A 13,564-nucleotide genomic window follows, 5' to 3' on the forward strand; every position below is an offset into this window, starting at 1 on the left:
AATCCGGAGCCACGAGTATAGTTCTTACTCCTCTATGTCTTATAATTCTCAATACCTTGGTTATGAGAAGCAGAGGAGGGAACACATACACCGACTGTTACACCCACGGTGTTACCAGGACGTCCACAGCTATCGCCTGAAGGTCTCGTGACCTGGCGCAATACCGGTCCCATTTTTTGTTCGGGCGGGACGCCATCATGTCCACCTTTGGTCTTTCCCAACGGTTCACAATCATGCGGAAAACTTCCCGATGAAGTTCCCACTCTCCCGGGTGGAGGTCGTGCCTGCTGAGGAAGTCTGCTTCCCAGTCGTCCACTCCCGGAATGAACACTGCTGACAGTGCTATCACATGATTTTCCGCCTAGCGAAAAATCCTTGCAGTTTTGCCACTGCCCTCCTGCTTCTTGTGCCGCCCTTTCTGTTTACGTGGGCGACTGCCGTGATGTTATCCCACTGGATCAATACCGGCTGACCTTGAAGCAGAGGTCTTGCTAAGCTTAGAGCATTATAAATTTGCTCTTAGCTCCAGTATATTTATGTGGAGAGAATTCTCCAGACTTGATCACACTCCTTGTGTGACTGCTCCCCAGCCTCTCAGGCTGGCCTCCGTGGTCACCAGCATCCAATCCTGAATGCCGAATCTGCGGCCCTCTAGAAGATGAGCACTCTGTAATCACCACAGGAGAGACACCCTTGTCCTTGGATATAGGGTTATCCGATGATGCATCTGAAGATGCGATCCGGACCATTTTTCCAGCAGATCCCACTGAAGAGTTCTTGCGTGAAATCTGCCGAATGGAAGCGCTTCGTAATAAGCCCCCATTTTTACCAGGACTCTTGTGCAATGATGCACTGACACTTTTCCTGGTTTTAGGAGGATCCCGATTAGCTCGGATAACTCCCTGGCTTTCTCCTCTGGGAGAAACACCTTTTCCTGGACTGTGTCCAGAATCATCCCTAGGACCAGCAGACGTGTCGTCGGAACAACTGCGGTTTTGGAATATTTAGAATCCACCCGTGCTGTCGTAGAACTACTTGAGATAGTGCTACTCCGACCTCCAACTGTTCTCTGGACCTTGTTCTTATCAGGAGGTCGTCCATTTTCTTTGAAGACGAATCCTCCTTTCGGTCATTACCTTGGTAAGGACCCGGGATGCCTAGGACAATCCAACGGCATCGTCTTGAAACTGATAGTGACAGTTCTGTACCACGAACCTGAGGTACCCTTGGTGAGAAAAGGCAAATTTTGGGACATGGAGGTAAGCATCCCTGATGTCCCGGGACACCATATAGTCCCCTTGTTCTTTGCTATCACTGCTCTGAGTGACTCCATCTGGATTTGAACCCTTGTAAGTGTTCAAATTTTTCAGATTTAGAATAGGTCTCACCTAGCCTTCAGTACCACCATATAGTGTGGAGTAATACCCCTTTCCTTGTTGTCGGAGGGGTAATTTTATTATCACCTGCTGGGAATACAGCTTGTGAATTGTTTTCAATACTGCCTCCCTGTCGGAGGGAGACATTGGTACAGCAGACTACAGGAACCTGCGAGGGGGGAAACCTCTCGACATTCCAATCTGTACCCCTTGGATACTACTTGTAGGATCCAGGGGTCCTGTACGGTCCCAGCGTCATGCTGAGAACTTGGTAGAAGCGGTGGAGGGCTTCTGTTCCTGGGAATGGGCTGCCTGCTGCAGTCTTCTTCCCTTTCCTCTATCCCTGGGCAGATATGACTCTTATAGGGACGAAAGGACTGAGGCTGAAAAGACGGTGTCTTTTTCTGCAGAGATGTGACTTAGGGTAAAAAACGGTGGATTTTCCAGCAGTTGCCCTGGCCATCAGGTCCCATGGACCGACCCCAAATAACTCCTCCCCTTTATACGGCAATACATCTTTGTGCCGTTTGGAATCTGCATCACCTGACCACTGTCGTGTCCATAAACATCTTCTTGCAGATATGGACATCGCATTTACTCTTGATGCCAGAGTGCAAATATCCCTCTGCGCATCTCGCATATATAGAAATGCATCCTTTAAATGCTCTATAGTCAATAAAATACTGTCCCTGTTAAAGGTATCAATATTTTTAGTCAGGGAATCCGACCAAGCCACCTCAGCTCTGCACATCCAGGCTGAGGCGATCGCTGATCGCAGTATAACACCAGCATGTGTGTGTATACTTTTTAGGATATTTTTCAGCCTCCTATCAGCTGGCTCCTTAAGTACGGCCCTATCCGTAGATGGTACCGCCACTTGTTCTGATAAGCGTGTGAGCGCCTTATCCACCCTGAGGGGTGTTTCCCACCGCGCCTTAACTTCTGGCGGGAAAAGGTATACCGCCAATAATTTTCTATCGGGGGAAACCCACGCATTTAATTTATCTGATTCAGGAAAAACTACAGGTAGTTTTTTCACCTCACACATAATACCCTTTTTTGTGGTACTTGGAGTATCAGAAATATGTAACACCTCCTTCATTGCCCTTAACGTGTGGCCCTTAAAGAAAATACGTTTGTTTCTTCACCGTCGACACTGAAAACAGTGTCCGTGTCTGGGTCTGTGTCGACCGACTGAGGTAAATGGGCATTTTACAGCCCCTGACTGTGTTTGAGACGCCTGGACAGATACTAATTTGTTCGCCAGCCCTCTCATGTCGTCAACCGGCTTGCAGCGTGTTGACATGGTCACGTAATTTCCATAAATAAGCCATCCATTCCGGTGTCGACTCCCTAGAGAGTGACATCACCATTACAGGCAATTTGCTCCGCCTCCTCACCAATATTTTCCTCATACATGTCGACACACACGTACCGACATACAGCACACACATAGGGAATGCTCTGATAGAGGACAGGACCCACTAGCCCTTTGGGGAGACAGAGGGAGAGTTTGCCAGCACACACCAAAACGCTATAATTATCCAGGGACAACCTTTATATAAGTGTTCCTCCCTTATAGCATTTTAATATATATACATATCGCCAAATCAGTGCCCCCCCCTCTCTGTTTTAACCCTGTTTCTGTAGTGCAGTGCAGGGGAGAGCATGGGAGCCTTCCCACCAGCCTTTCTGTGAGGGAAAATGGCGCTGTGTGCTGAGGAGAATAGGCCCCGCCCCCTTTTCGGCGGGCTTCTTCTCCGGAGTTTTAGATATCTGGCAGGGGTTAAATACATCCATATAGCCTCAAGGGCTATATGTGATGTATTTTTCGCCATACAGGTATTATACATTGCTGCCCAGGGCGCCCCCCCCCAGCGCCCTGCACCCTCCGTGACCGCTGTGTGAAGTGTGCTGACAACAATGGCGCACAGCTGCAGTGCTGTGCGCTACCTGATGAAGACTGAGAGTCTTCTGCCGCCTGGTTCCGGACCTCTTCATCTTCAGCATCTGCAAGGGGGGTCGGCGGCGCGGCTCCGGGACGAACCCCAGGGCGAGCCCTGTGTTCCGACTCCCTCTGGAGCTATGTCCAGTAGCCTAAGAATCCAATCCATCCTGCACGCAGGTGAGTTGAAAATCTCTCCTCTAAGTCCCTCGATGCAGTGAGCCTGTTGCCAGCAGGACTCACTGAAAATAAAGAACCTAAAAACTTTTTCTAAGCAACTCTTTAAGAGAGCCACCTAGATTGCACCCTTCTCGGCCGGGCACAAAAACCTAACTGAGGCTTGGAGGGGGGTCATGGGGGGAGGAGCCAGTACACACCATGTGATCCTAAAAGCTTGCTTTTGTGCCCTGTCTCCTGCGGAGCCGCTAATCCCCATGGTCCTGACGGAGTCCCCAGCATCCACTAGGACGTTAGAGAAATAAGAAAATGTTTATTTACAGAGTGAAAACACACACACACACACACACACACACACACACTATAGAGATGTACTCATACACCTAATGTCTATGGGCAACCAAGACACTCAGATGTAGCATACCTTCTATTTTCTTTACATTTTGTATCTTAAAATGGGCACACACTATACAACTAATGGGCCCTACACATCACGATGCGCCGCCGAGGTGCCCGACGGCCGACGAGCGACCCGGGAACAGTGACGAGGGGAGTGAAGCTTCTTCACTCCCCCCGTCACGCGGCTGCATTGAAGTGCAGGCAAATATGGACGAGATCGTCCATATTGGCCTGCATGCACAGCCGACGGGAGACCAGCGATGAACGAGCGTGGGGCCGTGCATCGTTCATCGCTGGAGTCTCCACACTGAAAGATATGAACGAGTTCTCGTTCATTTATGAACGAGATCGTTCATATCTTTCAGAAAATCGGCCAGTGTGTAGGGCCTATAACTGGCAGACCATCTGTCCAATCTGGCTGGAATGAAAATCTGGTAGTGTATGGAAGCAACTGACTAACAACCATTTGCTCCCAAACACTGGAAGAAAGACAAAATCGGTCATTCAGGCAAATTTGTTAAATCCATGGTGTGTTTGGAAGCAAATGGTTGATTGTCATTTGCTTCCATACATTAGCAAATTTTCATTCCAACCAGCCAGATGGTATAGTGCAGGCCTGGCCAAACCGGTCCTCGAGATCTACCAACAGTTCACATTTTCCAGACCACCTAGCTGGTGCACAGGTGTAGTCATTACTAATTAAGAGGTGCTGCATTCATTCCTAACTGACAATTCTACAGATCTCCAGGAGGCCTGGAAAACATGAACTGTTGGTAGATCTCGAGGACCGGTTTGGCCAGCTCTGGTATAGTGTATACCCAGCTTTAAGCTGGTCATACAGTTAAAGATTGATTTTCAAATCTGGCTCGCTGGAATGAAAACCTGGTAATATATGGGAGCAAATGACAATTGACCATTTGCTCCGAAATTCCAGAAAATTGTCAAATTGGTTAAATCAAATGGACGTAACCAATTTGTCTGACCATTTTGGTCTGTTTTCAGTGTTTGGGAGCAAATGGTCAGTTGTCATTTGCTCCCATACATTACCAGATTTTTGGTGTAAGGCCATCTTAAGTCGTAGATGCAGCAGAACACCATAGTGTACTGCAGAAGCTGGGCTGACTAGCCTTGGGAACTAGTGTAAACATGTACAAAGTTGCAGATAAAGCACAACGGAACTTTGTGGAATTTTTTTTTTTTTTTTTAAAGATGTCCGAAACACAGTTGCTGCATCACAGTACTTCGTATACAGATTCAGACACATTAACAGACATAGAAAGGTTGCACCTCAAATTGATCACTGCAAGCTAGTAAATGTAGGTTTGTTGCCCCCAGTTTTAGCTATGCAAGCAAAATGCACATTTTAAGAGGGAAAGAGAGCAGAGAAAAAGACAGGTTTATTTTCAGTATCAAACCTGCACCAAAACAAATCACAGGGAGAATATGACATGTTGCATAGAGATGCAGTCAGTTTACCTCCAATCAAAATACAGACGTTCAAAATCCAGACACCAATTGACCGATGGTCAAAACCCCGACAAGGTCAAAACCCCGACACGTAAAATGCCGACACGTAAAATGCCGACACAAGTTTTTCAAGATTTTTTCATTGAAACAGACTTGTTCATACTTTACCATCCCAGTGGACCTGGAGGGGGAATATAATAGTGTGCAGAGCGCAGCGAGGCACCGTGCCCGAAGCATGGCGAGCGCAGCGAGCCATGCAAGGGGACGCGGTACACTTTATATGGTGTCCATGTTGATTTATGTCGACATACACACACAAAAACATCAAAAAATGCATGTCGGTATTTTGACCTGTCGGCATTTTACATGTTGGTATTTTGACCTTGTCGGTATTTTAAATGTCGGTATTTTGACCTTGTCGGGATTTTGACCATCGGTCAATTGGTGTTGGGATTTTGATTGGAGGTATTTCATACCGATCCCGTTGCATATAGCAATGCTACCATATAACTTTTCAGTGGTTTCCATAAAAAAGACCAATTGTACAGACCAGTTCGTTAACAGTGTAACTGGAAAATTACCTGTTTTTTGCCAAAGACATCACCATTAGCAACTCCATACAGTAGGGAATAGGCAATTTGACCAGCAGCTCCAGTCACCAGGACTTTTATAGGCTCAGGCTGCAAGAGAAGACAGGTCAGACAGTGATATAATTTTATGGGAGGGGGGGGGGGGGGGGGGGGGGGGGAGAATCAGAAAAAAAAAATAAAAAAAAACCCCACACACTACACAACCCATAAACACTACTATGCTGTGTTAGAACACTGTAAATCTATCAGTTTCAATCTTGTATGAGTGGTCCATTTAGGCCATAAAAACGGTCAATGTGGGTTTAGTTTCATCGAGTGGGTTGCAGTGGGACTTTATTTTTTTTACTTCTAAACTTCATGTTAATCATCCAAGTAGCATCTTGGCGGCAGTTTTGCTCATTGTTACATTTGAACACATACCAAACTTTGCATCGCACCCCCCTCCCTTCACCCTTAATTTAATAACTGTATCTGTACTACAACAGACTTAGGAAGTTTCATTGTAGGCAAATACTGTAACATTTTTATATCACTCAATATATGAAGCCTTCCCATTGATTGCTTGCATGGACATACATAACTCCTGTTTCATATTCAGGAGTATTTTTGTGCCATGTCACCTGAGCTCACCCCACCTCATACAACATGCCCCCACGCTCCTGGGCAAAAAAAAAAAAACCTGTCAGTCACCAGAACACTACTAAAGGTAGGTACACACGCGACGAATGAACATACCGTTGTCTGCGACAGGACTGGCAAGTGTATACACATTTGCAGATACCAGTGGGGGCCATGCTGCATTTGGCAGCATGGCATCTCTAGCTACAGCCCCAGATTTTCCTGCCATGTACAAAAGATCTGAGGCTGTCGCTAGCGACCCATGGGTGCACGCATCGGCATCGTTCTCTTGCATACACAGGGAACTAGGTACAAGATTGGGCGTTCCATTTGATCGGCAATGCCCACATAGTTTGTTCTATCATTCCATGTATATGCACCTTTGGTCACGCAGGAAGAGAGCACATGGTACTCAGTGGTGGCCCTCTATTTTAATTCCACAGCGACAGTCCTTACTAATGGTTTTAAGACCTTTGTTTTAGGGTCATAGTGGTACCTGGCTGGGCTGTCAGCTTTCACTACATTTATTTTCGCCCTAATGAGAGCCCTGGCCACCAAAATGCAGACCTCTTAGAGTCACTTGACAAGGATGATATATTGATGTATAGTTACTAAACCCCATGTTTTCTTCCTTAATCTCCTACACCACCTCCTGATTTACAGAGAGCTCTCCAACTAGAGTTAACCCATATAAGAGTCAGAATTTATTAGCCTCCACCTTCCCCAAAACTAGTTTACAAACTATGAAAGCAAACTATGATTTTGGATGGCAGCTTGATAATTTAAATAGGAGATGAGCGCCTGAAATTTTTCGGGTTTTGTGTTTTGGGTTCGGTTCCGCGGCCGTGTTTTGGGTTCGACCGCGTTTTGGCAAAACCTCACCGAATTTTTTTTGTCGGATTCGGGTGTGTTTTGGATTCGGGTGTTTTTTTTAAAAAACACTAAAAAACAGCTTAAATCATAGAATTTGGGGGTCATTTTGATCCCATATTATTATTAACCTCAAAAACCATAATTTCCACTCATTTTCAGTCTATTCTGAATACCTCACACCTCACAATATTATTTTTAGTCCTAAAATTTGCACCAAGGTCGCTGGATGACTAAGCTAAGCGACACTAGTGGCCGACACAAACACCTGGCCCATCTAGGAGTGGCACTGCAGTGTCACGCAGGATGTCCCTTCCAAAAAACCCTCCCCAATCAGCACATGACGCAAAGAAAAAAAAAAAGAGGCGCAATGAGGTAGCTGACTGTGTGAGTAAGATTAGCGACCCTAGTGGCCGACACAAACACCGGGCCCATTTAGGAGTGGCACTGCAGTGTCACGCAGGATGTCCCTTCCAAAAAACCCTCCCCAAACAGCACATGACGCAAAGAAAAAAAGAGGTGCAAGATGGAATTGTCCTTGGGCCCTCCCACCCACCCTTATGTTGTATAAACAAAACAGGACATGCACACTTTAACCAACCCATCATTTCAGTGACAGGGTCTGCCACACGACTGTGACTGATATGACGGGTTGGTTTGGACCCCCCCCCAAAAAAAGAAGCAATTAATCTCTCCTTGCACAAACTGGCTCTACAGAGGCAAGATGTCCACCTCATCATCACCCTCCGATATATCACCGTGTACATCCCCCTCCTCACAGATTATCAATTCGTCCCCACTGGAATCCACCATCTCAGCTCCCTGTGTACTTTGTGGAGGCAATTGCTGCTGGTCAATGTCTCCACGGAGGAATTGATTAGAATTCATTTTAATGAACATCATCTTCTCCACATTTTCTGGATGTAACCTCGTACGCCGATTGCTGACAAGGTGAGCGGCGGCACTAAACACTCTTTCGGAGTACACACTTGTGGGAGGGCGACTTAGGTAGAATAAAGCCAGTTTGTGCAATGGCCTCCAAATTGCCTCTTTTTCCTGCCAGTATAAGTATGGACTGTGTGACGTGCCTACTTGGATGCGGTCACTCATATAATCCTCCACCATTCTTTCAATGGTGAGAGAATCATATGCAGTGACAGTAGACGACATGTCCGTAATCGTTGTCAGGTCCTTCAGTCCGGACCAGATGTCAGCATCAGCAGTCGCTCCAGACTGCCCTGCATCACCGCCAGCGGGTGGGCTCGGAATTCTGAGCCTTTTCCTCGCACCCCCAGTTGCGGGAGAATGTGAAGGAGGAGATGTTGACAGGTCGCGTTCCGCTTGACTTGACAATTTTCTCACCAGCAGGTCTTTCAACCCCAGCAGACTTGTGTCTGCCGGAAAGAGAGATCCAAGGTAGGCTTTAAATCTAGGATCGAGCACGGTGGCCAAAATGTAGTGCTCTGATTTCAACAGATTGACCACACGTGAATCCTTGTTAAGCGAATTAAGGGCTCCATCCACAAGTCCCACATGCCTAGCGGAATCGCTCCGTGTTAGCTCCTCCTTCAATGTCTCCAGCTTCTTCTGCAAAAGCCTGATGAGGGGAATGACCTGACTCAGGCTGGCAGTGTCTGAACTGACTTCACGTGTGGCAAGTTCAAAGGGCATCAGAACCTTGCACAACGTTGAAATCATTCTCCACTGCGCTTGAGACAGGTGCATTCCACCTCCTATATCGTGCTCAATTGTATAGGCTTGAATGGCCTTTTGCTGCTCCTCCAACCTCCAAGCATATAGAGGGTTGAATTCCACCTCGTTACCACTTCTTGCTTCAGATGATGGCAGGGCAGGTTCAGTAGTTTTTGGTGGTGCTCCAGTCTTCTGTACGTGGTGCCTGTACGCCGAAAGTGTCCCGCAATTTTTCTGGCCACCGACAGCATCTCTTGCACGCCCCTGTCGTTTTTTAAATAATTCTGCACCACCAAATTCAAGGTATGTGCAAAACATGGGACGTGCTGGAATTTGCCCATATTTAATGCACACACAATATTGCTGGCGTTGTCCGATGCCACAAATCCACAGGAGAGTCCAATTGGGGTAAGCCATTCCGCGATGATCTTCCTCAGTTGCCGTAAGAGGTTTTCAGCTGTGTGCGTATTCTGGAAACCGGTGATACAAAGCGTAGCCTGCCTAGGAAAGAGTTGGCGTTTGCGAGATGCTGCTACTGGTGCCGCCGCTGCTGTTCTTGCGGCGGGAGTCCATACATCTACCCAGTGGGCTGTCACAGTCATAGTCCTGACCCTGCCCTGCTCCACTTGTCCGTGGTTAAGTGGACATTGGGTACAACTGCATTTTTTAGGACACTGGTGAGTCTTTTTCTGACGTCCGTGTACATTCTCGGTATCGCCTGCCTAGAGAAGTGGAACCTAGATGGTATTTGGTAACGGGGGCACACTGCCTCAATAAATTGTCTAGTTCCCTGTGAACTAACGGCGGATACCGGACGCACGTCTAACACCAACATAGTTGTCAAGGCCTCAGTTATCCGCTTTGCAGCAGGATGACTGCTGTGATATTTCATCTTCCTCGCAAAGGACTGTTGAACAGTCAATTGCTTACTGGAAGTAGTACAAGTGGGCTTACGACTTCCCCTCTGGGATGACCATCGACTCCCAGCAGCAACAACAGCAGCGCCAGCAGCAGTAGGCGTTACACGCAAGGATGCATCGGAGGAATCCCAGGCAGGAGAGGACTCGTCAGAATTGCCAGTGACATTGCCTGCAGGACTATTGGCATTCCTGGGGAAGGAGGAAATTGACACTGAGGGAGTTGGTGGGGTGGTTTGCGTGAGCTTGGTTACAAGAGGAAGGGATTTACTGGTCAGTGGACTGCTTCCGCTGTCACCCAAAGTTTTTGAACTTGTCACTGACTTATTATGAATGCGCTGCAGGTGACGTATAAGGGAGGATGTTCCGAGGTGGTTAACGTCCTTACCCCTACTTATTACAGCTTGACAAAGGGAACACACGGCTTGACACCTGTTGTCCGCATTTCTGTTGAAATAGTTCCACACCGAAGAGCTGATTTTTTTGGTATTTTCACCAGGCATGTCAACGGCCATATTCCTCCCACGGACAACAGGTGTCTCCCCGGGTGCCTGACTTAAACAAACCACCTCACCATCAGAATCCTCCTGGTCAATTTCCTCCCCAGCGCCAGCAACACCCATATCCTCCTCATCCTGGTGTACTTCAACACTGACATCTTCAATCTGACTATCAGGAACTGGACTGCGGGTGCTCCTTCCAGCACTTGCAGGGGGCGTGCAAATGGTGGAAGGCGCGTGCTCTTCACGTCCAGTGTTGGGAAGGTCAGGCATCGCAACCGACACAATTGGACTCTCCTTGTGGATTTGGGATTTCGAAGAACGCACAGTTCTTTGCGGTGCTACTGCTTTTGCCAGCTTGAGTCTTTTCATTTTTCTAGCGAGAGGCTGAGTGCCTCCATCCTCATGTGAAGCTGAACCACTAGCCATGAACATAGGCCAGGGCCTCAGCCGTTCCTTGCCACTCCGTGTGGTAAATGGCATATTGGCAAGTTTACGCTTCTCCTCCGACAATTTTATTTTAGGTTTTGGAGTCCTTTTTTTACTGATATTTGGTGTTTTGGATTTGACATGCTCTGTACTATGACATTGGGCATCGGCCTTGGCAGACGACGTTGCTGGCATTTCATCGTCTCGGCCATGACTAGTGGCAGCAGCTTCAGCACGAGGTGGAAGTGGATCTTGATCTTTCCCTAATTTTGGAACCTCAACATTTTTGTTCTCCATATTTTAATAGGCACAACTAAAAGGCACCTCAGGTAAACAATGGAGATGGATGGATACTAGTATACAATTATGGACGGACTGCCGACACAGAGGTAGCCACAGCCGTGAACTACCGTACTGTACTGTGTCTGCTGCTAATATAGACTGGTTGATAAAGAGATGTAGTAGTATGTATGTATAAAGAAGAAAGAAAAAAAAACCACGGGTAGGTGGTATACAATTATGGATGGACTGCCGACACAGAGGTAGCTACAGCCGTGAACTACCGTACTGTGTCTGCTGCGACTGGATGATAAATAATGATATAAAAAATTATATATATATATATATATATATATATATATATATATATATATATATATATATATATATATATATATATATATATATATATATATATATATATATATATATATATATATATATATATATATATATATATATCTCACTACTGCAGCCGGACAGGTATATATATTATATAATGACGGACCTGCTGGACACTGTCAGCAGAATGAGTTTTTTATAGAATTAAAAAAAAAACACCACACAAGTGAAGTCACACGACGAGTGTTTAACTTTTTCAGGCAATCACAATATAGTATACTACTAACTATACTGGTGGTCAGTGTGGTCAGGTCACTGGTCAGTCACACTGGCAGTGGCACTCCTGCAGCAAAAGTGTGCACTGTTTAATTTTAATATAATATGTACTCCTGGCTCCTGCTATAACCTATAACTGGCACTGCAGTGCTCCCCAGTCTCCCCCACAATTATAAGCTGTGTGAGCTGAGCACAGTCAGATATATAATATATACATAGATGATGCAGGCATGCAGCACACTGGGCTGAGCAGTGCACACAGATATGGTATGTGACTGAGTCACTGTGTGTACCGTTTTTTTCAGGCAGAGAACGGATATATTAAATAAAACAACTGCACTGCTGGTGGTCAGTCACTAAACTCTGCACTCTTCTACAGTATCAGCCTCAGGTCAATCTCTCTCTCCTAATCTAAATGGAGAGGACGCCAGCCACGTCCTCTCCCTATCAATCTCAATGCACGTGTGAAAATGGCGGCGACGCGCGGCTCCTTATATAGAATCCGAGTCTCGCGAGAATCCGACAGCGTCATGATGACGTTCGGGCGCGCTCGGGTTAACCGAGCAAGGCGGGAAGATCCGAGTCGCTCGGACCCGTGAAAAAAAACATGAAGTTCGTGCGGGTTCGGATTCAGAGAAACCGAACCCGCTCATCTCTAAATTTAAATGAAACCTAGGCATATTTAACCAGACCCTATAGCTAATTTTACGCAGCAAACATCGACTCACTGTTTAAAGTTGTCAATTGCCAAATACAGTAACTTGCTTATTTCCGGGAAAGAAGATCACGACTTTGACAATTAACATCCTTCCACGCCTTATTGCTTTCAAACCTTGCCCATCAAAGTCCCTGCTAGTGTATTTAAGATGTTACAGTAGAAGGCTACCAAATTTGGTCAGCTAGATAACTGTCAATATGCATGAAGACCTACTACTACTTCAATAATAATATGCATGAAGACACTAAGAATACACCTACTCAAGACAGTGGTCTATCAGTGCCTGACTTCCTAAAACACTATAGGGCTATTCACTTACCCAACGCATGCGCCTCCTGATAAGAAGTTGGAAACATTGTCTCCTATCAGTCATCTTTACAATCGCAGAAACCGCAACATAGGTTTGCCCACTCTAGTCTTCTGCCTACTTTAAGGTGCATACACACAGTGCGATGTATGCTTACGATTTTGACTATATAGTCAAAATAGTAAGGAACGTCAGTCAATATCGCACCATGGGTACACAGCTTGCGATACCGATACGCACTCCCGTGGGGTCGGCATCACAAGCAAAATAAATAAATTATAGACTGTGCAGGCAAGTCAACTTTCACTATCTAGTACAAAGTATAGTATAGTAAAAATCACATAGCCAATAGCTCAAGTAAAGATAGTCAAAAATCGGGCATAGACAATATCTCACCGTGTGTATGCACCTTTAGGGGTATATGCAATTGCGGTCGAATTCGCGGCAATTATCGCCGTTTTTTAATTCGACCAAATTCGCCAGGTGAATCCCGGCAGGTGCCTGCCGGGATTCACCATATTCAATGAAAAACGGATTCGCCAGAATCGCGGGCGAAAATCGGCCGATTTGGCGGATTTTGCCGCGATTTTAAAAAACGGGAAAAAACGTGAAAAACCCGAAAAAAAAAATGGCGTGGGGTCCCCCCTCCAAAGCATAACCAG

General features: G+C 46.3%; 1 protein-coding gene across 1 annotated transcript in view; it reads right to left on the bottom strand.

Annotated features, from left to right (window-relative positions):
• MDH1 (malate dehydrogenase 1) overlaps window positions 1-13,564 on the bottom strand; it is a 103,008-nt gene that overhangs the window by 50,485 nt on the left and 38,959 nt on the right. Inside the window, 1 exon segment of the mRNA XM_063918449.1 lies at window positions 5,946-6,044. Within this exon segment, the coding sequence (XP_063774519.1) occupies window positions 5,946-6,044 (99 nt within the window).

Source organism: Pseudophryne corroboree, chromosome 4, assembly GCF_028390025.1.
Source record: "Pseudophryne corroboree isolate aPseCor3 chromosome 4, aPseCor3.hap2, whole genome shotgun sequence".
Taxonomy (NCBI): Eukaryota; Metazoa; Chordata; class Amphibia; order Anura; family Myobatrachidae; genus Pseudophryne; species Pseudophryne corroboree.